The sequence below is a fragment of the Manis pentadactyla genome, chromosome 8, assembly GCF_030020395.1.
Source record: "Manis pentadactyla isolate mManPen7 chromosome 8, mManPen7.hap1, whole genome shotgun sequence".
In the NCBI taxonomy this organism is placed as follows: Eukaryota; Metazoa; Chordata; class Mammalia; order Pholidota; family Manidae; genus Manis; species Manis pentadactyla.
In genome coordinates this window covers 110,832,686-110,857,446 of record NC_080026.1, presented here as the reverse complement: position 1 = coordinate 110,857,446, position 24,761 = coordinate 110,832,686, and the positions used below count along the sequence as shown (strand labels likewise).

General features: G+C 41.3%; 2 protein-coding genes across 5 annotated transcripts in view; both read left to right on the top strand.

Moving 5' to 3' along the window:
* Positions 1-1,445, top strand: part of LOC118919171 (cytochrome P450 2C23-like) — a 30,589-nt gene extending 29,144 nt beyond the window's left edge. Inside the window, 1 exon segment of the mRNA XM_036898858.2 lies at positions 1,337-1,445. The gene's annotated coding sequence lies outside the window, so the exon portion shown is untranslated.
* Positions 1,057-24,761, top strand: CPN1 (carboxypeptidase N subunit 1). 4 transcript variants are annotated; one of them, XM_036898854.2, is made up of 9 exons: positions 1,057-1,511; positions 5,462-5,727; positions 10,027-10,182; positions 12,525-12,707; positions 14,216-14,327; positions 16,343-16,482; positions 17,703-17,802; positions 21,493-21,611; positions 24,468-24,760. In XM_036898854.2, the coding sequence occupies exons 1-9, from the start codon at positions 1,292-1,294 to the stop codon at positions 24,621-24,623; spliced, it is 1,452 nt and encodes a 483-aa protein (XP_036754749.2). In that variant the 5' UTR covers positions 1,057-1,291; the 3' UTR covers positions 24,624-24,760. The 4 variants fall into 4 exon arrangements, with proteins under 4 accessions (XP_036754749.2, XP_036754752.2, XP_036754750.2 ...); XM_036898857.2 differs by having other exon boundaries at positions 17,758-17,802; positions 24,468-24,598; XM_036898855.2 differs by having other exon boundaries at positions 1,059-1,511; positions 5,462-5,658; positions 24,468-24,759.

The following is a 24,761-nucleotide window of genomic DNA, read 5'->3' as shown; positions in this document are numbered from 1 at the left end:
ACTCACAGCCCTAGGCAACCTCTAATTTACTTTGTATCTCTATATATTTGCCTCTTCTAAACATTTTATATTAATTAGATCAATAATATGTACTCTTTTGTTACTGACTTCTTTCACTGAGCATAATATTTCTAGGGTTCATCCATGTTGTATAATATATCACTACTTGACTCTTTTTTATTGTCAAAAGATATTCCATTGCACTGATATGCCATCTTCTGTTTATTCATTTATCAATTTATGGACATTTGGATTGTTTCTACTTTTGTCTACTTTGAATAACACTGCTGTGAGCACTCACATAAAAGTTTTTCAATTCTCTTGGGTAGATATTAAGGAGTGAAATTCCTGGGTTAACCAGTAAGTGTTTATTTACCTTTTAGGAAACTGTAAAACTGTTTTCCAAAGTGCTGTGCCCTTTACATTCCCTTTGGAAATATGTGAAGTTTCCAGTTTCTCCCTATTCTTGTCAACACTTGTTATTGTGTCTTTTTCATTATAGCTATTGGATGTGCAGTGATATCTAATTGTGATTTTAAGGTGTATCTCCTTATTGACCAGTGATGTTGAACATCTTTGATGTGCACATTAGCCATTTATATATCTACTTTGGTGAAATGTCTATTCAGTATTTTCCCCATTTTTAAATAGGACTGTTACTGTGTTGTAACAGCACTTGACGTATTCTGTATGTATACTATCAGATATATGATTTGCCGTTATTTTCTCCCAGCCTGTGGCTCATCTTTTCATTTTCGCAATGGTATCTGTTGAAATATTTTTGAGGAAAAAAGGCACAAGACAGAGCTGTGCTTTAGAAAGATAGTCTGGCAGTTGTATGTGGGATGGATCAAAAGAGATAGAAGGCTTTATTTTAGTACACCTGCTTAAATTATAATATCAGGAATGAGCACAGGCCAAGTTTCTCAAAATCCTCTGGGAATCAAAGGGTTATAAACAGCTATTTATTAAAGCCTGTTTACAGTCCAGTTAATCAGTAAACCAGAACCAGTGAAACTACCCAATCTGGAGAAGTACAAAAACCTTTCAAAAGACTTTGCTGGATTAGGAGAGGCAGAGAAATGGGGGAGGGGAGATGAGTGGCTATTCCAGAGCTACATAAATAATTCTCAGCTTCAGACAGGACAGTTTTGCACCTCCTTCCCAGGGGCTGTCACACTGGCATTCACTGGGAGTAAACTAGGAAGAGCTGGCTCTCGGCCCTTGGATTTTGACTGGTTTGGGAAGAGGTGCGGCCCATTTCAGTGGATCTCTGGAAAAGCTCACCAAGATGTCAAATCTGTGCTCAGTCTTTCTCCACCTCCTTCTCTTCAAGTTGATTGCCCCCATGACCTTTCGCCACCACCGTTACGACGACCTCGTGCGGACGCTGTACAAGGTGCACAATGAATGCCCTTACATCACCCGGGTTTACAGCATCGGACGCAGTGTGAAGGGGAGACACCTCTACGTACTGGAATTCAGCGACTACCCTGGAATCCACGAGCCCTGTAAGCCCTGAGCAGTTCTTGGAGCATATGGGGCAGGACCCTTTCCTTACAGATCCAGTAATCGGGGTGGTTTCTGGGGAGGTCTGTGGACCCCCCCACCTATGAAGTATCATCTCTTCCTCAGACTGTGCTGAATGTTTCCCCTGCTAAGCCCTCATGCTGCCCTAGTCTCTGGGGAGCTGTAACCCCAATTCAGTCTTCAGTCTTTTCCTCCTTTTTGGATTCTGTTTGTTCAAGACCTTAATGGCAAAAGGTGAGTCGTCTTCCCTGCTCCCATCCCATTGCCCTGCCTTCCATCCCATTACTGTTCTTTCTCCCCTGCTGTTATTTTCTCTTCCCCGATCCAATGCCCCAGGAGACATAAGCAGAAACAATGAGCTCTTTTAGTCTTCCAGGAAGCTTGGAAGGGGTTAAGGGTACCTCTTGGGGAATGACAGTGTGATAGAGTGTGGAATCCTGGAGAGAGTTGGAAGCCTAGGGTATTAGTTTTATTCATTGGATCATTTTTTGTTAGTTTGTTTCTATTATAAAAGCAATCTGTATTTGGGTTAAAATAAAAATTTAATAAGGAAATAAATAGATAAAACTCTCCCATAGTCCCACTACTCACAGATGACCACTGTTAATGTATTGATGAATATCCTTCCAGACATTTTTCTATGCATGTTTAAACCACCACCCCCTTACACACACATGTAATTTTTTTCTATAAATGTGGAATAATATTATAACTGCTTTTCTTATTTCATAGTCTTTTATGAGTAGCATCCATGTCTGTAAATGTAGATCTACATCATGATGATTTGGTTGCATAATATTCCATTGCATGATTATATGTAATTGTTCATTTATTAATGGCCATTTAAATTGTTTCTAATTTCTCACTGCTTTACTTACACACAGCCATTGTAGTTACAGCAACTTCAAATTATGTCAGTTCCTCCTTCAAACTGTCAACTTCAAATCTTTCTTTCCTCTCCACTTCTAACCCAGTTCCCAACCCCATCAAAACCATCCTTAATTATTGCACTAGGCCCCTGATTGTCCTAACTGCCACCTAACTTCTCCTAAGTCCGAACTGCCACTCTCTAAACTTTCTGTTTAGCACACAGATAACCAGAATAATTTTCCCAGGTACTGATGTAATCCTCTCACTCTCCTGCTTAAAAACCATTATGACAACCTTGTGCCCAGTGGCTTCTGTCCTGAAGCTTCAACATATTACATGACCAGTGGGAGGCTCAAGGAAGGCCCTGGGAGGAAGTGAGGATAAGGGCCTTGTTTTGAAGCTGCCCTTGCGTAGAAAGCATGCTGCTTTGCTCAGGTTGTGTGTTCATTGTGGAAGCATGTAGGCGCTAGTGGACGTTACAGGTAGCCCTCATTCTGTGCCCCCTTCTTGATGCCCCCTCTACTTTCTAGCATTCCAGGCCTTCCTCAAAGCTTTTTCATCCTATCCTAGCCCCCACTGATCCCTCTCTTCTCTGATGCCCTTTAATTTAGCTGTTCATCCATTAATTCCTCTCTCATTTATCCTTTATTCATTCCACAAATATTACTGATTATCTCCTATATGCAAACACTTTTGTAGACTCTGAATATACAATAAAGAATAGCGGTCCTCAGGGCCTTAATTCTAGTGTTAAGACAGGCAATAAATTCTAGTGGTGTAAGACAGAAACAATTTGAATGGCCATTTCATATTATATCAGATGAAAATAAGTACTGTAGAAAAAAATAAACCAGGGAAGAAAGATAGGGAATGCCATGGCAGACTGTGGATTGAGCAGGGTGGGGGTGATCATTGCTGTTAGGGAAAAGCTTTTCCTTTGAGGTGATTTTTGAGCATGTGATGGAGTGTGCCATACTGATATACGAGGGAGGAAAACGTTGCAGACAAAGGAAAAGCTGGGGTATACTCAGCACGTGTGAGGAATAGTAAGGAGGTTCCTGCAGCTCCAGCAGAGTGAACAATGGGAAAGCAAGCTCAGAGCAGGATGGTGGGGCACACCGGCAGGGGGTGATCATGTCTGCCTTACAGGCCTTTGAAAAGATCTTGGCTTTTGAGTGAAGTGAGAAGTCACCAGAGGATTTTAAACAGCAATGTGACATAATCTGACTTAAATTTTTAAAAGGTGACTCAGAATAGGGGTCAGCAAACTATAGCCTGAGGGCCAGCTACCTGTTGTGCTTAATAGTTTCACTGAAGCACAGTCACACTCACAGTTTTTGTATCATCCATGTATGCTTTCAGTAAAGAACTGAGTAACTGCAACAATGACCATATAGCCCGTGAAGCCCAAAGTGCTTATTGTCCTGGCCCTTCACAGAAGCTTGGCGGCTTTGACCCAGGAGAACAGCCTTTAATGGGGCTGGGCAGATGCAAGAAGTTGAAGAAGTTTTATTTTAGTAAATTATTTATTGCAATAATCCAGAAATAGGGTGTGGAGGCTTGAATCAAAAGAATAACAGTGGTTTATGAGAAGTGGTTGTATTCTGGATACATGGGGAGTAGAGACAAATAATTTTATACTAAGCATCTACCAAGTGCAAAGCACTACACTAGGTTCTACAGGGCAGTGGTTCCCAGATGTTTGGATTTTACAGAAGTTTAAACATTTTTTATTAAATAAGAGAGATTGGAAAAGACTAAAATAGATTTTCCAAGTGCTATTTTACTGAACAAAGATGTTGAAGGTTACTACCTGCCACCTATCGCCATACTTCCTTAAAAGAAAGGATATTTTAACACCATGAAACATAAGAAAAACATAATCTAAGATTAAAGAAATACACTATGATTAAAGAATACACATTACAGAAAATCTACTACATGATCCTTCTGGGTTATAGACATTCCTTTGGGAAAGACTGGTCTAGGTTTACTAAGATAAATAACAATGGGTTGTACCCTAAAGAAAATTTTTAAATTGCATACATTGCAAAGGCCAGGTCTAGTAAAGGAAATAGGATTTGTGCAAAATTAGGTAAAACATAGAGTAGAAAGCGGTAAGTACCGTAAAAAGGAAGTTCAATAGCCTGTTCCCTCCGAGCACGGAGGACCCAAGCTGGCTTCCCAGGGTAACATTTGAATTGAACCTAGAAGGATGTGAAGCAGATTTGGAAATGTGGAGCTGAAGAGGTACAGAATCAGGAAAGCTATGGAGGAGGACACTGTTGGGTGAAAGGGAAATCACTTGGCAAGCGCTGTTCTCCTTCTTTTTACAGGGGTCAAGAATCATTTTCTTTAAGTGGCTTGAGAGGTTCTTTTCATGACCTCAATTCTTCTTTCAGTTCAACAGTTCAGGCAGCCAAAGAGGAGACTAGGGAATGAGACATCTGTAGACTCCTTCCTACTCTGCACTTCCAAGACATGGCATTCTCAGATACGAAGGAGAGAGTTCAACTTCCTGAGTACCAGGGAGATTGTTTTCAACTGGGATAATTAGGAACTGTTATGCTAAAATCCAGAGTATTTTATGCTAGCAGATCTTGGAAAAACACCATTCTCATCCTGAAAAGAGCTGTCTCTGAGAAACATTGAACTACTATAAACACCACGTGGGCTTTGGTTTCCATCATGTTCATTAGCTAGATGACCTCAGGCAAGGTACCTAACCTCTTCCACACCTAGGACCCTCGTCCTGAGGTTAATAATACCTACTGAACAGGTCTCTGGTGAAGATTAGCAATAATGAACATAAATGCCTCATACACAGTAGGGGTTCAATAAATAATGATATTATCTGTGGAATGAATTTTTACAACATTTGTAATTGTAATTTTGTTAAAGGGGTTCAGGGATTATTGGAAAAGACCCAAAGAAGCTTGAGTTTTTCTTTTATTCACTTCTGGAAAAGAAAGAAAAGATTCCTTTGCAAGGTTAGGCATCAGTGGCACTTAAAGCTTTCCTCATTTTTTTATCCACCTGCGTGTTTTTCTCACGCTTGCAGTGGAGCCGGAAGTCAAGTACGTGGGGAACATGCACGGCGACGAGGTGCTGGGCCGCGAGCTGCTGCTGCAGCTGTCGGAGTTCCTGTGCGAGGAGTTCCGCAACGGGAACCAGCGCATCGTCCGGCTGGTGCAGGACACGCGCATTCACATCCTGCCGTCCATGAACCCAGACGGCTACGAGGTGGCCGCCGCCCAGGTACTGGGCCCGAGGGCCGGGCTCTGCAGAGGGAAGCCATCTGAGGAATATGTGAAGCCGCTGGACGAGGTGTCCTCTCTGTCCCACTGTAAATGTCACTGTATAGAAATATAATACAGTATGGAGTTAATTATTGTACATAGAAATATAATAAAGTACAGGGTTCACCCTAGGCAGTGAATGTGGGCTGTCTCCGAGCTTCAGGTCCCAAGACCTTTCCAGCTGCCCGCCCTCCCCCGTTTTTACTCCGAGGATCAATCAGGCCATATCTGTGACAACACTTTGTAAACTGGAAAATACTAAACCAATGTGAAAGGATGTTACAAACTACATCTTCCCTGAACTTTTGGCTTTGAACCTTAAATATGCTTCTTCCCACGCTATGCTAACATTTGTGTTTGGGGGGGGGATAGAGTAAGCGTTCTCCAGAATTGAAGGGTAGGATGTTAATTCTAGATTCTTCATACTTTATTGTTTTTCTGTACAGCTTTTCCTTTTACTAGTATAGTTCTCAGCCTTTTAATTATTTATTTTAGACTCACATTTTTCACAGGAGTTCTCAGCCTTTTAATTCTTTATTTTAGAGTTACATTTTCCATGGGATAGATAAGAAACATGTCTGTGGGCTTTTACTTTGTTTCTCATATAAATTCAAAATGTCAGTGCTTAATTTTAAATCAGTGGTTCTTTTATGCCTCTGCACCAGAATAATAGGTGAAGATACTTGAAATGCAGATTCCCAGGTCCCCTCCCACCCACCCCCAATTTACTGAATTAGAATTTTCAGTGGAGAAGCCAGGCTCTGCTTTACACAATGGATATGTTCCTTTAGAACCTCATTTATTTTATTTGTGGTGGGGAATAGAAAGAGAGTTGTTTTAATATTTAAAAATTTGTTTACTTCGGCTAGTCTTGAAAATGTTTTTTCTTTTTAAAGACTAGACTTCACCACTTTACTTTTTATGTAAAAACAAGATCTACCCTTTTAACAAAACTAAGTGAGCAATAACAGTATTGTTGACTATAAGGACAATGTTATACAGCCGATCTCCAGAATTTATCTATCCTGCTCAACCAAAAGTTTATGCCCCTTTGTTAGTAATCCCCCATTTCCCCTTCCTCCCATCCCTTGACAACCACGGTCCTCCCTGATGTCATGAGTCTGACACGTCTGTCCCATACAGGTGGAACCACACAGCATCTGTCCTCCCACGTCTGGCCCTTCTCATTTTAAACCTACTTGAGAACAGGGCTAGGGAATGAATAGAGGCAGGAGCTAAAATGTTGAACAATACACAGATTTGACCCTTATAATCTCTCAAAACCTTCCTGCCATGAGCCAACAAATAAAAAAAGAAAATTTTGACCCCACTGAAATCAGAGAGGTATACACTAACATGACTTGAGACTTGAGTTGCCAAAATACCAGGAAAATCTGAAAGAGGTCGGTGGGGGGGCAAAGTCCCACTTGGCTTCTTTCTGTTGGTCCCCCTTCCCTGCATTGCAGTGGGGAAATTGCAGAAGCACCTCATTACTGACCATGTCTTTTGTGGGATGAGGTGTGGTGGAAGGCAGTGGGGAAAGCCCCTAACAGCTCACTGAATCCTAGAGCCATCTTTGGGAAGTCAGTTGCCTCTGCTCACCTGCTGTGTACTTGTTCAGAGGGAGTGCATCTTGAACCTGAACCCAAGAGCCTAGGTTCTCAAACTCCCAAAACTACTTGTTATATCCAGAGGAAACCTGTCTGCAAGGCTACATAAGGAATAGCTGTCTGGCCGCAAACTTTAAAGCCACCTATAAGTAAAGCAGAATAATGTCCTCCAAAGCTGTCTAAATCCTAATCCCTAGAGCCTGTGAATATGTTATGTTACATGGCAAGGGGGAATTCAGGTTGCAGACGGAATTAAGGTTGTTAATCAACTGACTTTACAATATCCTGGGTATATGCGTGGGCCCAGTGTAATCAATCACAAGGGTCTTTTAAATGTGGAAGAGGGAAGGAGAATGTCACAGTTAAAAGAGAGATTTAAGGATGTTATACCACTGGCTTTGACAATGAAAGAAGGGACTAGAGCCAGGAAATATGGGTGGCTTCTAGAAGCTGGAGAAGTTAGGAAACAGATTCCCCTGGACACTTCAGAAGGAACACAGCCCTGCTGACACCTCGATTTTAGTATTTTGAGACCCATTTCAGTCTTATGATCTCCCAAACTGTAAGGTAATTGGCGTGTGCCATTTTAAGCCACTGAGTTTGTGGTAATTTGTTGCAGCAGTAATAGGAAACTAATATGGCACCAACCTCGTTTAAGGGAACCATCTGTTAAGGGAGGTCCTTACCTGCCAGCCTCACTAATGACCCAGTGTGAGTGATAAATCAACTGGGAGGTAAATTATCATGGCTGATAATATGCACAGATATGAGTTATGTTGATACAAATGAGCAAATAGTGAAAAACGCCTGGGAACATGATCTCACAGTGGAAAGTCAGACTCCAAATTGAAAAATCATAAATGTTTTCCACTGAAATAGAACTGACATAGGAAACGTAAGAGAATTAAAAAATTTATATGCTCCCAATGAGGCCTAAGAATAGAACACAAGCAGGATGCCATGAAAAGTAGAGAAAGCTGATTAAAAAAAAAAGACTTCTTAGAAAAACGTGAGAGCCGTAGTATGTCTGTGAGTTTTTGGCTGCCCAGTGTCCATCTACTCACCTGCTTTCAGGAGTGGCCACCAATTTGAGCTCTGCCCTCTCAGTCCACCATTCCCCTTTCTACTGCCACACAAAACATTATATGGGATTTCGATTTTGCAAGGGCCTTTGAATGTATCTCTTTTCTACCACTTTACATATCTTAATTATTTATGTATAAATCTGCCTCTCATTGTCTCTTTCCCTAGTGTCTTTCGGAGGGCTTTGAATAGAGGTGACTTAATAAATGTTGATTAACTAAGTGGATGAATGAATGAGTGAATACATGACCAAATAAATGATAAAATTTGAAGTGTGAGCAGAGAAATGAAGGGATCCAGGAAGTTGACATTTCTCAGAAGAAAGATAAGGATTCTAAATAAAAAATAACAAAGGGGGTAGGGTGGTTTCCATGGTGCAGCCACTTTGGAAAACAGTTTAGCAGTTTCTGAAAAAGTTTATGTAGACATATCTTATGACCCATCAGTTCTGTTACTAGGTATCTACCCAAGGGAAATGAAAACATGCATCCACACAAAGACTTGGCACATACATGTTCATAGCAGCAATATTCTCAACAGCCTAAAAATGGAAAAAAATCCAAGTATCCATGTACTGGGTTGAATGGTGTCTCTCTAAAATTCATGTCTACCTGGAACCTATGAATGTGAAATACATAACCAAGTTAAGACCAGTCATACTGGAGTAGGGTGATTAAGTTAAATATGACTGGTATCCTTATAAGAAAAAAAGACAAACAGTGTAGAAGGCAATGTGAATATGGGAGTAGAAATTGGAATGATGCTTCTCTAAGCTAAGGAGTTGCCAACAACCCTGGGAAGTTAGAAGAGACACAAAAAAGGATAAATCCTCCTCTAGAGCCTTTAGAGAACATGACCCTGTTGACATCTTGATTTCAGACTTCCTGCCTCCAGAACTGTGAGAGAATAAATTTCTGTTGTTATAAGCCACCTAGTTTGTGGTAATTTGTTACAGCAGCCCTAGGAAGCTAATATAGTCTATTAACTGGTGAGTGGAGAAACAAAATGTTTATAAGCATTTTTAGAAATCCATATAATGGGATTATTCAGCAATAAAAAGGAATGAAACACTGATACATAGTACGTGGGGGGATCTCAAAAACATTATGCCCAGTAAAAAAAGCCAAACACATAATATATGATCCCACTTATTCAAATGTCCAGAAAAGGCAAACCTATGGAGACAGGAAGTGATTACCTTAGGCTAGAATAGAAATGATGAGTGGCTGTAAACAGTCATGAGCTTTCTTTGCAGGGTGATAGAAATATGCTTAAATTAGATTGTGGTGATGGTTGCACACCTCAGTAAGCATACCACAATTCATTTAACTCCCTTAAAGTGGGTGAGTTTTATGGTATGTAAGTTATACCTCAATACAACTGCTTTTTAAAAATAGGGGTTCCCATTATCCTAAAACACCCTATTCTTGTTAGAGTTTCTCTTGGGATCTCTACCTGCAGCACATGGTCCACAGGGAACTTGAACCATGCCACTGGGACTTTGGATACGTTAAAGAGGAAAATGCTTCATTGTTTGATAGATTAAGCTAATGTTTAAAAAGAATTATACAGTGGTCTTCAAATATAGGATTCAGTCTGAAACCTTTATTTTCATTTCTTCATTTTCCCACTAGGGTCCAGACGTTTCTGGGTATCTGGTTGGCAGGAATAATGCAAATGGAGTGGACCTGAACCGCAACTTCCCCGATCTCAACACCTACATCTACTACAATGAGAAGTATGGAGGCCCCAACCACCACTTGCCCCTTCCGGACAACTGGAAAAGTCAGGTATGAAACGCAATTTGCATGCAGAAGCAGGTAAATCAACATATGGAATTTCTTCTAGCAATCTTTTGCGTCACCTAAACAAACAAGAATTAAGCACTGACTCTACATTAATCTGTATTTTATGTTCTTTGTATTTATTTCCTCCCTCAGCATAGAGCCCTTCATGGAATGCAGTCTTTTGGTTGTGAGAGAGATGCAGTGGTATCATACAGTTGCAAGGTCTTTTACAATTTTACAAAATTCTTTCTTAGCTAGAGTTCCAGTTGATGACTATAACGCTGGATGGTGAGTGCATCAAGCAATTTATCCATCCTTGTTTTAAAGATATTTCTTATAGATAATATAGTTTAAATTCACACAGCTAGTAATTGATGGAATCAGATTTAAAACCTGGGCCTTCTGACTCCTAATCCAACATTCTTTCTACAGTACTATACTGTCAACAGAGAATTCTAACATTCTGTAGAGAAATCTCTCCTACATGTGATGAACTAGATGCTCATCAACAGTTAGCTACAGAAAGAGGTTCAGGGATTCTCATCTTACAACTTTTCCTCTTCCCTTTCTGTATCCCTTGGCTGACTGCCATACTTTTATCTCTCTTGCTTTCTCAACTAAAGGATCCCACTGGATGCTCCCAGGCCTCTCTCTCCACGTGGGCTGTAATGCCAGCTTTGGTTATGTGAAAGGTTTCATCCTGCTGGTGGGCCTGCTCCTGGGAATGACTATGGGCATCCTTAGAGCATCACCACCACCCTGTTTCTTACACTGTCTGAGATAATTCTAACATTCCATTTATGAATATCTAAACTTAGAGATGGGGGAGAGAAAAATAAAGCAGTTATAAGGCTTTATACTGGGAGTTTCCAAATGTAATATTCTCAGTATTTTTCCCCTTGGAAATGATGCAAGTCAGGCTGACATGTTTAGATTTCAGATAGCAAGTAAATAATACATCAAAAGTAGCTTTGTACTAACAGCATATTCAGAAGGATATTCTGGTTTATTAAATTTGTCTAAGAAAAATAAGGTAATGAAGCCAATAACAAACTTTCACTGGCTCTTCTGTCTGCATCTTAGAAGGAAAAAGACAATTAGAAGTAAATCTGTCTTGCTCCTGATGCACAGCCTTGAGGGAGAGGAGCGATGAGAAGCTGGCCTCGTCCCGATGGATAGAGGCTGAGGACATGGAGGCAGGGATGCCTCAGAGGGTCTGAGCCCCAGGCACAGAGCAGGACTGGTGACCTTGGTATTATACCCGTTGTGACTGGGTGAGACCCAGCCCTATTCATCCAGGCCCCCTTGGGATGGAAAAGATGGGGACTTCACAATGACCCTTGGTCCAGGAGGGGCCATTGACATATTAACACACATAACCTACATTGTGAGAGGAGGAAAAACACTGAAGACTCTAAAGTATTTACTTATACTACAAGTCCAAGTAGATTCAAGGCTTTCTTTAGAATACTGTCACTCATAAGCAATATAATAAAACAATAGAAGGGTGAAATTTCACTGCTTAGCCAAGACTGGCCCATATTACACTCTGTCTAATCCATGAAACTTGGGTTCCACACGTCCATGTCAACATTACAGCAGACATGGTGGGGGAAGGAGGAGACTGAAAGCCATACTGTCAACCAGCGTTTTCCAGATTTATTACTAGAGCCCTAAATTTCTGCAGAGGTGCTTCAAAGGCTGCTGGAGCAGTGGGTAAACTGGAGAACTCTTTCCTTGTTGCCACAGAGACACTGTGCCGGGGCTCTGAACTCTCCAGTCATGAGCCCTCTCTTCAAACTGCTCTCTCTCTCTCTAATAGACTTTATTTCTTGGAGTAGTTTTAGGTTCACAGCAAAATTGAGCAGAAAGTACAGAGAATTCCCATAGACTCTCTGCTTCCTGTTATTGCCGTCATCCACCAGAGTGGTACAGTTATGGCAACTGATGAAGCCACAACGACCCATCATCATCATCACCCAGAGCCCATTATTTACACTAGGGTTCATTCTGTGGGTTTGGACCAAGGTATCATGACACGTGTCCACCATTACAGTATCATACACAAGAGCTTCACTGCCCTAAAGGTTCTCTTTTTAGCTATTTTGTATATTGGATTTCCATGTGAGACTTCATTTCAAAAAAGGGTTCCATCCATTTAATTTCCACTTAATTTTTAAAACCATCAGGCAAAAGATCCCCATTTCCCCATCTGCACTTCTGATATCTGGCAGGACACTCTTTATGTTATTCTGTCCTCCCAGGCCACTTCCTGTAAACCTCATCTGGACAGCCATGTGGCACCTCCAGTTGGAGCTTCACGCCAGGCTCTCATCTCTCTGCAGGTGGAACCGGAGACCCAGGCCGTGATCCAGTGGATCCGCTCTTTCAACTTTGTTCTTTCAGCCAATCTCCACGGAGGGGCAGTGGTGGCCAATTACCCTTATGACAAGTCCCTTGAGCATCGGGTCCAAGGTTTCCGCCGCACTGCCAATACCCCCACGCCTGATGACAAGCTTTTCCAGAAGGTATGGAGAATGGCAGCTTGACCAGCAGAGGAACTGGAGCTCGGGAGAGTAACACAGGTCAAGTCAGCATCCCAGGACCCTGTTGGGAATGAGCCCACAAAAAATAATTGAAAACACTCCCTGCTGGTTGGGAGCTTACGATCTGGTATTGTTACCTTTTGTTTTGAGTGATAAGACATAAATTCATGAAAAAATAAATAGGAAAGCTTTATAGTACAGTTACCATAACATAAAAAATACTTATACTAAAGACAAGCAAGAGATATGCCAAAAGACTAATGGTGCTGGTGATAAACTAATATATTAAATATGAATTTGGGGGGTTCTAATTTATCATTTTATGGTAATGTGGCTATATTCATGAAAATAGATCATGCACATGAAAAGGTTTATATAACAGTTCAAAACAGCAATAGCATAAAATCAACCAATTTATCATTAATATATTATTAATAATGTACAATTAACATAAATACTAACATTAATTATTAATTCAATCAATGGATTACATAGAGAATAACACCAGTTGTTGCTTTGCAAAACAAGTATATTATTATATTTTCTTCTCTAGTAATCTCGTTTTGTCTTCTGTTACAAAATAGTAATGAAAGAGAATTATAGAGATTCCAAATATATTCCTCTCCCTCCAACACATACCTTTCACCCCCAGTACATGCAGCAGTCTCCCCTTGTCCACGGGGGATATGTTCCAAGACCGCCAGAGGATGCCTGAAACCACAGACAGTACTAAGCCCTCTATATACTATGTTTTTCCTATGCATACATACCTATGATAAAGTTTAATTTATAAGTTAGGCACAGTCAGAGATTAATAACAATAACATAATAAAATAGAACAACTGTAACAACATACTGTAAGAAAAGAGATGTGAATATGGTCTCACTCTCTCTGTCTCAAAATGTCTTATTGTGCTGCACTCACCCTTCTTCTTGTAATGATGTGAGATGATAAGGTGCGTACGGGATGAGATGCAGTGAGGCGAATGGCATAGGCATTGTGATATAACCTTAGGCTACTCTTGACCTTCTGACAACACGTCAGGAGGATCATTGCCTTGCAGACTGTGGTTGGCCTCAGGTACATGAGCCACAGAAAGTGAAGCCACAGATAAGGGGGGACTACTGCGATTCTTTTCTTGGTGAAGGCCTGTCTTACCGGCACCTTGATTCCTTTTGCAAAACTCAGCTAGAAAATGATGCACCTCAAAGGGGCCTTATGTGGCATTTAGTGCTGCCTCTCACTTTGCACTTGAAGAATTTAGCCCTGAGATGGTGGAAAAACCAGAATACAGGTCTCCTAACTCTAGTCTGCTACACCTATACCTACACCCCATCTCTCTATCCCTGCTGGTATTTTCTTTCACTAAAGCAAAGAATTGGTTGTTTATACCTAGAAGGGTTTCTTGGCTTCACCCCACTTCTGAGTATGAGCATTGCTGTATGAGTTGGAAACAGTCAAGATCCCTTTCCACCCGGTTTCCCTATAGCTGGCCAAGGTCTACTCCTATGCGCATGGATGGATGTACCAAGGTTGGAACTGTGGGGATTACTTTTCAGATGGCATCACCAATGGGGCTTCCTGGTATTCTCTCAGCAAGGGTAAGAGTCCTGGGTGTAACAGTGCTTACAGTTGAAGTAGAATAGGGCTCATTTCTTTTTCTAAATAATCATTTTTCTTAGAAAAACTACAGAAATACTATAGAATTTTGCATTCAAGTAGAGATCAGAAAAATGGAGAAGTCTGAAGTCTGAAGTTGGCATTTAATGTCACCTTGTGATTCTTTAAAACAAAGGTAGGGACACCTTGTGGTCTTTAATGGTTTACATAGTAGATTAGGGCAGAGGAGGGAAATAATGTAGTCAAGTGGTTACAAGTGTGGGCTCTAAAGGTGCACTGAAACCCTGCTTGCCCATTTACCAGTTATGTGCCTTCAGGCTAATTACTTAACCTTTCTGGGCTTTGGTTTTCTCATCTGTGTTGTAAGAATAGCAATACTTGCCTCATAAGTTTGACTAAGTATTAAATCAAATGATACACAGCATTTGGAAATGCCTGGATTATAAATGTTAGGCTTTTTCCTGTGATGGATGCTGTCTGTGCCCTGCCTGCCCATCTCCCATAGCAGGAGTTTGCCATGGACATCGGCTCTTGTAACGTAGCAGAGAGGCTCCTCTTGCTGTTCCGTGGGCTTTCCCCCTCACTTGAGGGCTGAGTTAGAACCTCTGTTTGTGAACCTTCAGTAGATAAGAACCCTAAGGATAAGGAGGAGGCTGCAGCCGGAGGCCAGGTCCTTTTAGGGAGCATGCGTGAGCAGCTGTCTTTCCCCATCCTTTCAAGTCTGTCCTGGCCAGAGCCCAGGTAGCATAGAGCTCACCAGTAAGAGCTGAGCTGATGGCCGGTCCTGTGGAGAGTGCGGAGGAGGAAGGTTAGGAGTCACCGTGAACTGGGAAGGTGGCAGACTTCTTGTGGCCAAAAACTCATTTGAACATAGGCAAGAAGATTTTGTGGAATTTTATTTTCATTAGTTTGCCATTAGGAAAGCAATAGGTTCCCCCACTAATTTAAAATATCAAATATACTTTAAAAAATTACTCTTGTTCCTCTCTCTCCCTTCCCATCCTCTGGGAAAACATGGCCCATGCCTCCACAGAGAATCACTGCCCTAAATTAAGCTGGTACAATTCCAAGATTATTAAGTTCATCAAAACGATTGTTCCAACAGTGTGGTCTCTGGACCAGCGTCATCAGCATCACCAGGGGACTTGTTAGAAATGCAAAATTTGAGGCTCCTCACCATACGCACTGGATCATGGACTCTGGGCTACAGCTCAGCAGCCTGTATTTGTCCTGAATGCACAGGCTTGAACCAATTCTGATGTAGAGAGAACCAGTGTGACAGGCTATAGGTACTCTCCCACGTTCCCCTTCAGTCCGTAACAGCTGCTCGCACTTAGCAGCTTACAGAGCAGATGAAAGTTGATTTAATTTTTAACCCAGATAAATTTGTGCTCTAAACATCATTCTAATTATCAGAAACATATTAAAAATAATTTATTCAACTGGATAATATATAAGATAGAAGCAGACAAGCATCTAATGGAGGGAAACTATAGCTGCCTTCTGCTTTTACAGGAATCTGTTTCTCTAGTTTCTCAGGTCAGTGCTGTGGTCTCAGGTAGGAGGACAGATGTGAAAGCCAGACAGTCACCTCATCTCTGGCCTCCCAGGTCTGAAGGACATCACAGTGCAAAGAGAAAATCAGCCCCCTGAAAGCAGTACACGTGCATAGTTTAATATTGAGGCTCCACTAATAAGTGGACTTTGGAAATGCTAAGAGGGACAAGAAGTGAATTTAATTCATGAAAAGGAAAAAAGTAGAGGATAGAGATGATAAAATGGGCATTTGTGAAGGGAGAAAACTGGAAAGATAAGAAGGCATGTGAACCAGGAAACTGGGGCAAGGTTTTTTGGAAGAGAAAAATAAATGGAAATCAAGAGGAAGAATAAAAGGCATGGGGATGTGCATGTGGAGAACTGTGATTAATGAGAATTGAGATGGGGCGTTGGGTTGGAGCCTGGTTGGACATATCTGCCGCTGCCCTCTTCCCCCCAGGAATGCAAGACTTCAATTATCTCCATACCAACTGTTTTGAGATCACGCTGGAACTGAGTTGTGACAAATTTCCCCGCCAAGAGGAATTACAGCGACAGTGGTTGGGTAATCGGGAAGCTCTAATCCAATTCTTGGAACAGGTAAAAAACCCTTTAACTTTCACGGTGTTTTGTAATGGTAGGCAAGGTTTTTTTGTGTAACTCTGGTCTGACTTTTGCTCTGACTCAATACAAGAGATCTGAGTTTCTTCTACCAATGACATTTATTCATTAATGTTATTGAGCACAGCGATCTGTCAGAAACTGTACTATATGCTGGGGATTTTGAGTAAACAAATATCCCTGCTCCTATGGAGCTTATATTCTAGTGAGAAGAGACAGACAATAAAAAAGTAAAATAAAACATTATATAACATGTTAAATGCAATGTGCTATGAAGAAGGTCTTGCAGAAAAAGTGACAATTAAACAGACTGAAAGGAGAGAACCATGCAGATATCTGGGGAAAAAAGGGCTCCCTGATGGAGACACAACAGCAAATGCAAGGCCTACAAAAGTCCATGAAAAGGTACTCAGCATCACTAGTCATTAGGCAATGCCAGTCAAAACCACAATGAGCTAGCACTTCACACTCACTAGGATGGCTGCTCTAAAAACACAAATTAAGAAAAAAAAATGACAGAAAATAGCAAGTGTTGGCAAGGATATAGAGAAAGTATAGCCCTTGTGTATTGTTAATTGGAAAATAAAATGGTGCAGCCGCTTTTAGAAACAGTATGGTGAGCCCTCAAAAAATTAAAAATAGAATCACCATTTGATCTAGCAATATCACTTCTGGCTGTGTATTCCAAGAAACTGAAAGCAGGATCTCAAGGAGATATTTGTGCACCTATGTTCATAGCAGCACTATTCACAGTAGCTAAACTGTGAAAGCAACCCATTGATGGGTGAGTGGATAAACAAGATGTGGTACATATATACAAGGAGATATCATTCAGCCTTAAAAAATAAAGAAATTCTGGCTGTAACATGGATGAACCCTGAAGATACTATGTATGCTAAATGAAAAAACTCTTTTCAAAAGTACATATATAATTTTATCAAGAGTAGTCAAATTCATACAGAAAGAAAGTAGGCTAGTGACATAATTTGACTTCCATTTTAACAGGATCACTCTGACAGCTCTATCGAAAAGAGATTATTGGGGACAGGGTGCTGGGCAGAGAGACCAGTAAAGGGGCTGTTACCATAATCTCTGTGAAGATCAAATGCAAAAACATATGAGAAAGGGCCTTGAGGACTCTCAAAGGCTGTATAAATGTGTTATGATCATAACTACATACACTGTAAACTTCCCTACAGGTGCACCAGGGCGTCAAGGGAATGGTGCTTGATGAGAATTATAATAATCTTGCAGATGCTGTCATTTCTGTCGGTGGGATTAACCATGATGTCACTTCAGGTAAGTGGCCACTGCTTCGCGGGATCAAAGGGAAGTTTCACTTTCTCATTTTCTTCAGCATGATCAGGTGGCCAGTGTGTAAGCCAGGGAGACAAGCAGGGATGTCAAAGACGTGGAGTGGGGGATTGGAAGAAGGGAGCCTAGTAGAAATGGGGGCACTGAATTAAGAGGCAAGGACCAGGAGATGTAAATGTAACTTCTCTCTCAGCACTCAGGAGTCACCATCTCATGCAATTACATTACGGCTGTTTTCAGGGTTTGAGCTATTCATAGCTCACATACTGGTGTGAAATGGGGTGGAAGAGAAAAGAACTGTAAAGCTGATGTTTCATCTTGTCCCTGAGCCAGGCATTCACTCCACCTCCATTCAGGGAAAAGTTAGCAAGATGTATCCCATAGGCTTGTTACAGGGCAAGATCGGTGGTGGAGGCAGATCTTCTTGGAGCCAACCTGGAACCTCCTAGAATGATACACAATATCTCACAGCACAGTGGTGTTGCAGACTGCTCCAGCCCCATTTGATCATGCACAACTCTTAGGGGTCTGGGGGCTGTTTGTTTTGTTTTTAATGTAGATTTACCTACCTCCACAACCTCTATAAGTAAGTCTCAGCTGCATTTTACCACACTAATGTTTATTACCAAGCAGGCATCTTACAGTTCAGACAGTCTATTTAAACTGGATGAAATCTAAACTGTAAGGAGTTAACTAATATTCTTTAAGGTGATTGCAACATATCTTATGTGAAAGGTTCATTCAAGGCAAAGACAGCAACATTCTAAAGGCAGAATTCTCAGCCTCATAGTAAGCATCAGACAACTGGAATCCTCCAGCCCAGTGGCTGGAGTCAGGACTGTTTAGGGATCAAGTCTCTGGCATCCCTTAGAGTTTCCAAGCTTGCTGGATTCTTACACCTGTCCATGCAAGGATGGGGAATGTCTCTGAAACATTCCAACCAATCAACATATATTTGGATACCACTAATTTCACCAATAAGAGCCCACTTTCAAGCCCCATTATGCTCAATTAACAAATTACTCATTTCACCTCTGAAAAACTGATTGCTAACATTCCTTATGCTACTTAGCCAAGCATCTAATGTTGATTAGAGATAAAGTTGGCTGAAGCGCTTGTAGTAGCTGCATCTGAAATTGGGCCTTTCTGATACAACTAACTAGCTAACCACTCCTGAGTGTTAGGAGCGAGCCCCCAGTTAAGAAAATGACAGCCCCGGGGTGTAACATAACCTACCCAACCTATGCATAATAACACACTGCTTTTGCTCACATATTTTAAATTACAGATATTTAATAGGGGGCAGGAAAGAGAATTCCTCATTATTTATTGTCTGTCTCATTCTTAATTGCATTTATTGTTTCAATTATCTATTGCTGTACACTAAAAGAGATTTTAAAGGCACAGTCACAAATGATTCTGAAGATATATAAAGTCATTAGTCAAAAATGCTATATCCAACAAAGATCCACGCACTGCTACAGCTGTAGATGCACTCATCCCACCAGTTCCTGGACTTGCCATGGGAATGAGGAAGGAGATATCTAAGCTGGCCTGTGCATACAGTAAAACAACAAAATTGGACTGGATCTATACTGTTGGAACTCAACCAAGAATTTGGAGAAGTGCAAATTGTAGCGCTCCAAAGTCTTACAACTACAAACTATTTATTGTTAAAAGAACATATGGCATGTGAACAGTCCCCAGGAATGGGTTGTTTTAATTTGTCTGATTTCTCTCAGACTGTTCAAGTTCATTTGGACAATATCCACCATATCATAGATAAGTTTTCACAAATGCCTAAGGTGCCTAACTGGTTTTCTTGGTTTCACTGCAGATGGCTGGTAATTACAGATATGCTTTGGTTATGTAACTATACTCCTATTATGTTAATGTGTGTGTGCAATTTAAGTAGTAGCTTAAAACCTATACATGCTGAAGTTACTCTACAAGAAGATATATCAAAGAAATAATCAATCTTCCCATGTTTTCTTCCGCCTGCTACTTCTATAGCTTTTCTTCTTCCTTCCTAATTACAACCCTTAAATAGAATTCGTGCCTCATATCAAATTTACCGAGTATCATAATTCTTCCAAGTGGTAAAGATACCTCAAGACAAATGCTGGGCATAGAAGCCACAGGGCATAAATATGCAAAGAAGTAAAAAGCTAACTTTTTCAAACAATAAGGCTTCTCTCTCACTTACCAACTTCACATTTCCCTGTATGGCCCCGGAAGATGACTGGTTAGCCAGAGACGGGTAAGATTCCTCAAGGGAGGAACAACCTAAGACAGGCACAGTCGCAGGGGGGCCATCAGGTGAGAAATTGGGGATCAACAGAGGTGAGGCTTAGAACCTCACCCCCCCGTTCTGAGAGAAATCTTCTGCATACGTGGATGTTTTATTGCCCTGGTCTAGCTTGGATTAACACATAGTCTACAGGCACACACCTGATCATCTACATTTGCTCTCTTACAACACTAAACTATGTTTTCTACCTTTATCTTGTATCTACCTACCACTTCAGCATTTTATTAAAAATAATAATAATAAAGAGAGAAATGTGGTATCCACATATAAATCAAGTATAAAAACCAAATGAGTATTCATATTTGAACTGACTGTTTATAGTTCATAATGCATGAGCAAAACCGAAAGTTTCTGTGATGACTGCCCTTGTACTGTTCACTATGTAACTTATTCATTATGTAAGAATTTGTTCTACATGTAAAAACTTGTTTGTTATGCCTCAGAAGATTGGAGACTGACAAAAATTAGGCTTGGGGTGGAATAATGATTGTGCATTGAGCATTGACTCCCCTATACAGAATTTTATTGTCGTTAACAACCATTTGATCAATAAATATGAGAGATGCCCTCACAAAAAAAAAAAAAAAAAAAAAAAATGCTATATCCCTGTCATAGAGTAATTGGCTTTCTTCGGAATTTTATTTTCCTCTTTTGAAGGTGATGAAATATTAGAAACAGTAATTTCAAAATCATACTTTTAGTGGTCATTTAGTCCAGCCCTCCCACGCAATTTAAGATGACACACATATAACCCCAGCGACAGTTGGTTGGCTAACCGAGGCCCCCACATCCTTTAGTGCAGGTTGTGCACTGCACATCTGTGTAGCTTTTCCAGGATCCCTCATTCAGTCTCTTGCTTGAGTGTTCACAGGTTCATAAAGCAGTCCATTTCTTTTTTTGGTAGCTCTGTCACAATTGTTTTTGCTTCTGTTCATCAGTCTTCCTCCTACAACTTAAATTCATAGATCTCATTCTTATTTAGGTAGACATCATTTCTTCACAGTGACTTTTTAAACATTGAAACAAAGGTCTCATGTAGTTTCTTTACCAGGCAAAACATTCATAGATCTTTCAACTTTTCTCCTAGTGACCCTAGTGGTTTGTTTTAAAACATAAGGTCTAGAATTAAACACAGTATTCTCAATTTGCAGGGCACAGTGAAACTTCCACTTTCCAGGAGCTGAGGCCCGTGCTCTTACTGCATATGATAGTCTATAATTGTTTTAGGTCTCAACCAGTTTCGTCTTGCTATTAAGAAAAATCAAGCTTATGGCCAGCTAAAATCCTCAAATTGTTTTCATGTCAAGGCCCATTTAGGGCAGATTTCGAATCAGCAGACTGAGTTATATCCTTGCAACTTTTAGGTGACCATGGCGATTACTTCCGGCTGCTGCTTCCAGGTACCTACGTGGTCACTGCCACAGCTCCTGGCTTTGACCCAGAGACAGTGAGTGTGACCGTGGGTCCTGGGGAACCAGAACAGGTGAGTTAGGCTGACCCTTACAGAGCACTGCAAAGATCACTATGCAAAGCCATCAACAATCAATGACACAGTTCTAACTTTGTTGAGCTTCCCCCTTTCACCATTAAAAAAAAATTCCTTGCTGTCATATACTACTTTTCTTCTGTCATTCTCCTGTTATATCCTTCCCTCCTTCCTCTGGCTTTCCCTTTTCCTTCTGTTTAACAGAGCATAATGATTAGAAACACTGTCTGGTTCTAAAGCCAGCTCATTTGTCCTCAGACCTTGAATGAATTACCTAATTGCTCTCTTCCTCAGTTTCTTCCTCGGTAAATTAGTGATAATAATACCTCCACAATAGGGTGGAATGAGTGCATGTAAAGCATGTACAGTGACCTACACATAGAAAGTGCTCAACAAATGTGAGCTTGTGTATCTCAGAGACCTTGCCCAGACACACAGGCTCCCTTGGGTTACATTCTTCTGTGCCATCAGCAAGGCCTACCACGAGAGGGCACTCTGCCTCTTCTAGTGCCCAGTGTGCCCAGACAGCCTTGATATCTATACGCTTCAGCTAAGAGCCAGCTGCCCTCCAACATTCAACCCTCCGTGCTTTCTTTTGTAGGTAGGATGAGAAGCAAAGAATTTTTTTGATTTACTGCGTGGGTATTTTCAGCTGTGTTTTAATAGACTAGGATCTCAGAGCTAAAGTGGCTCAGAGATCATGGACACTACTCAGAGTTCTCAAATGAGGAAAAGGTAACAAGGTGTCCTGTTCAGTGAGCATCTACAGGCCTTATTTCCCACATGTCATCCTTCCCTCGGGGCTCCTCACTCTACCCAGTTCCTTCTCTATGCAACCCTTAAACGTAGCAGACAGACCCTCTCTCCCTTTCCCTGTTAATTCAACGCAGTCAAGTCAGGTAGCTTGTTTTTTTCAAATACAGTTATAGGTACTATTTATTGAACAGTTACTATGTATCAGACACTGTATGAAAACTTTCCAGAATTATCTGCTTCATCCTTGACAGCAACCCAGTAAGGTGGGTATAAATATTCCCATTTATGGCTAAGGGAACTGAAATTTAGAGAAAACAAGAAACTTGTCCAGCACCACACAGTGAGTGAGTGGTGCGAGTCATGATCCGAACCTCTCTTGGGCTTTCAGGGATGTCTGCTTAGCCAGCATGTTACAGGGCCTCACACTAAGTAAGCTTGCAACCTGTGCTCATAACCCCTTATTTTAACATACAGATCAGGGTAAAGAGTTCTTGGAAATCCTTTGAAAATTCCTCTGAAATTTCTAGAGAGCTCCCCCTTTCCCCTCTCCTAGTCCCTCCATTCCTGTCTCCTGCATATTATAAACTTCTACTTGCAGACACAGGAAGCAGAGGGATTCTTCCATGGCAGCCTGTACCCTGCCAACAGATCCTCTTTCCCTTTATACCCCTGCTCCTCATCTACTCTAAAATCAGAGGACTGTTAGGCAGCTGCATACAGAAGTCTTGCATTACTAATAAGTCTCTTCAATACCAAATTCAAATAAATGCAAATCCTCTTAAGTAACATACTCTATTTCAAAAAATTTCACTTCCCTTGTTATACAGCTTTAATAATTAACATAATTCATCATATGTCAAATATAACTCAGAGGAGTAAAAAAAAATCTGTCTTTTGGCCACACTTCGCAGATATAGCAACAACTAAGAATCCATTTGCTGATCACAGTAGAGTCTCTCTTCCCATTCTAAGCAGAGATCTATCTGGTTGGTGGAAGAAAAAAAGAAAAAGAAAATTTACTAAAGGGTTCTCATGGTACAATTAAGACTCTTTTGAATGTCTCCCAGAGCCATTTCCCTCCTGCTTCCCCTGCAGCCTTCCAGATGTCCGAGGCCAGGTACCATCTAGAGGTCCTGCTCCATTCATCTTCCCCTGTACCTGCCTCATTTTGGTGTCTTTTTTTTCTTTCCCAACTCTCTGTATTACTCTATAGGAAACAGTAATGATACAGTGCAATTGGCCCTGGTTGCCGCTACTTTAAGGAACTTGAGTGAAAGCTGGCTGTGGCTTTTTGTGGATGGGGCAGGAAATAACCCCTGGAGAGTCGTGTTTTCCAGCTCCCAGCTGGCTTCAGCAGCTCAAACCATTCCAAGGTCCTGCAAGCCAAGGCTGCCTCAGGGGAGCGCGGTTAGAACACTGTGCCACTCCCTCTCTCAGTATTCCCCGGGAAGGTTCCCCAGCAGCTCCACAGCCACACAGCCCACTTTGTCAGCCCAAAGCATCTTTCCATCTGTGTGCCATCGCCAGCAGGGAGGTTTCAGTGGACTGCTGGAGAGGATGCCTTCATGCACTTGGATATTTGTAATTGAGGAATCCACACTTGCCCTCTATATCATCTCTCCTATCCGTATTTCCAAACAGTTATGGCAGGAGATGTGGTTCTGAAGGTCAAGGCATTCATTGGCATGCCTGAGCAGGACACCTGTGATTCACAGTCAGCATAAAGGGGATTATTATGGCACCATCAGTCATAGCTCTTGTCCTAAGCAACAATATTGGTGAAATTGTCATTTGAGGTGTAGATGGAATTTTTTTCTAATACAAATAAAATGAGTGTGTATTAAATTCATCCAGATCCTCCGGTGATTATGTATTATCACCAGTGATTGTGTCCCCTTGTTGGGAAACATCAGCCCAGCCTGTATCACACCAGTGGTGCTGCTGTGGCTCATTGTGTAATAATTCTCCTTGGTTTGCTGCCCTCAGAACTGTGAACTGTGGTGAACCCAGGTCCAAACAGGTCTTTCCCCAGTTTCAATGCCAGGAAATAGAAAACTGACTCCTCTACTCTCCTAGCTTCTTCTTTTTTTCTTCCAGGTTAACTTCCAGCTCAAGAGAAGCACCCCTCAAGCAGCCCCTGTGAGGAGAGCGTCCAGCTCAGGGCCTGGGGGCAGAGTCTCACCAAAGAAAGGGCGGCCCCAGGCAGCTAGGAAACAGGTGGAGTTGGAGCAGCCGCTGAGAGCCCCTGCCTGAAATCCACAGGGCCTGGGGCAACACTTGAAAGGCTTTGTTCCTGCTTGCTCCCCCAGCGGATGAAACATTCTTTCTATTTTCTTATCTGAGACATATTTAAATATAAACATATTTAGAACAATTCAGAATGATCTCTGT

Excerpts from the sequence above, each read along its gene's own strand:
- CPN1 (XM_036898854.2), top strand. The coding sequence starts at position 1,292 with ATGTCAAATCTGTGCTCAGTCTTTCTCCACCTCCTTCTCTTCAAGTTG. Across the intron at positions 1,512-5,461 it reads CCCTGGAATCCACGAGCCCT|TGGAGCCGGAAGTCAAGTAC; the intron begins GTAAGCCCTGAG and ends TCACGCTTGCAG. Across the intron at positions 16,483-17,702 it reads TAATCCAATTCTTGGAACAG|GTGCACCAGGGCGTCAAGGG; the intron begins GTAAAAAACCCT and ends ACTTCCCTACAG.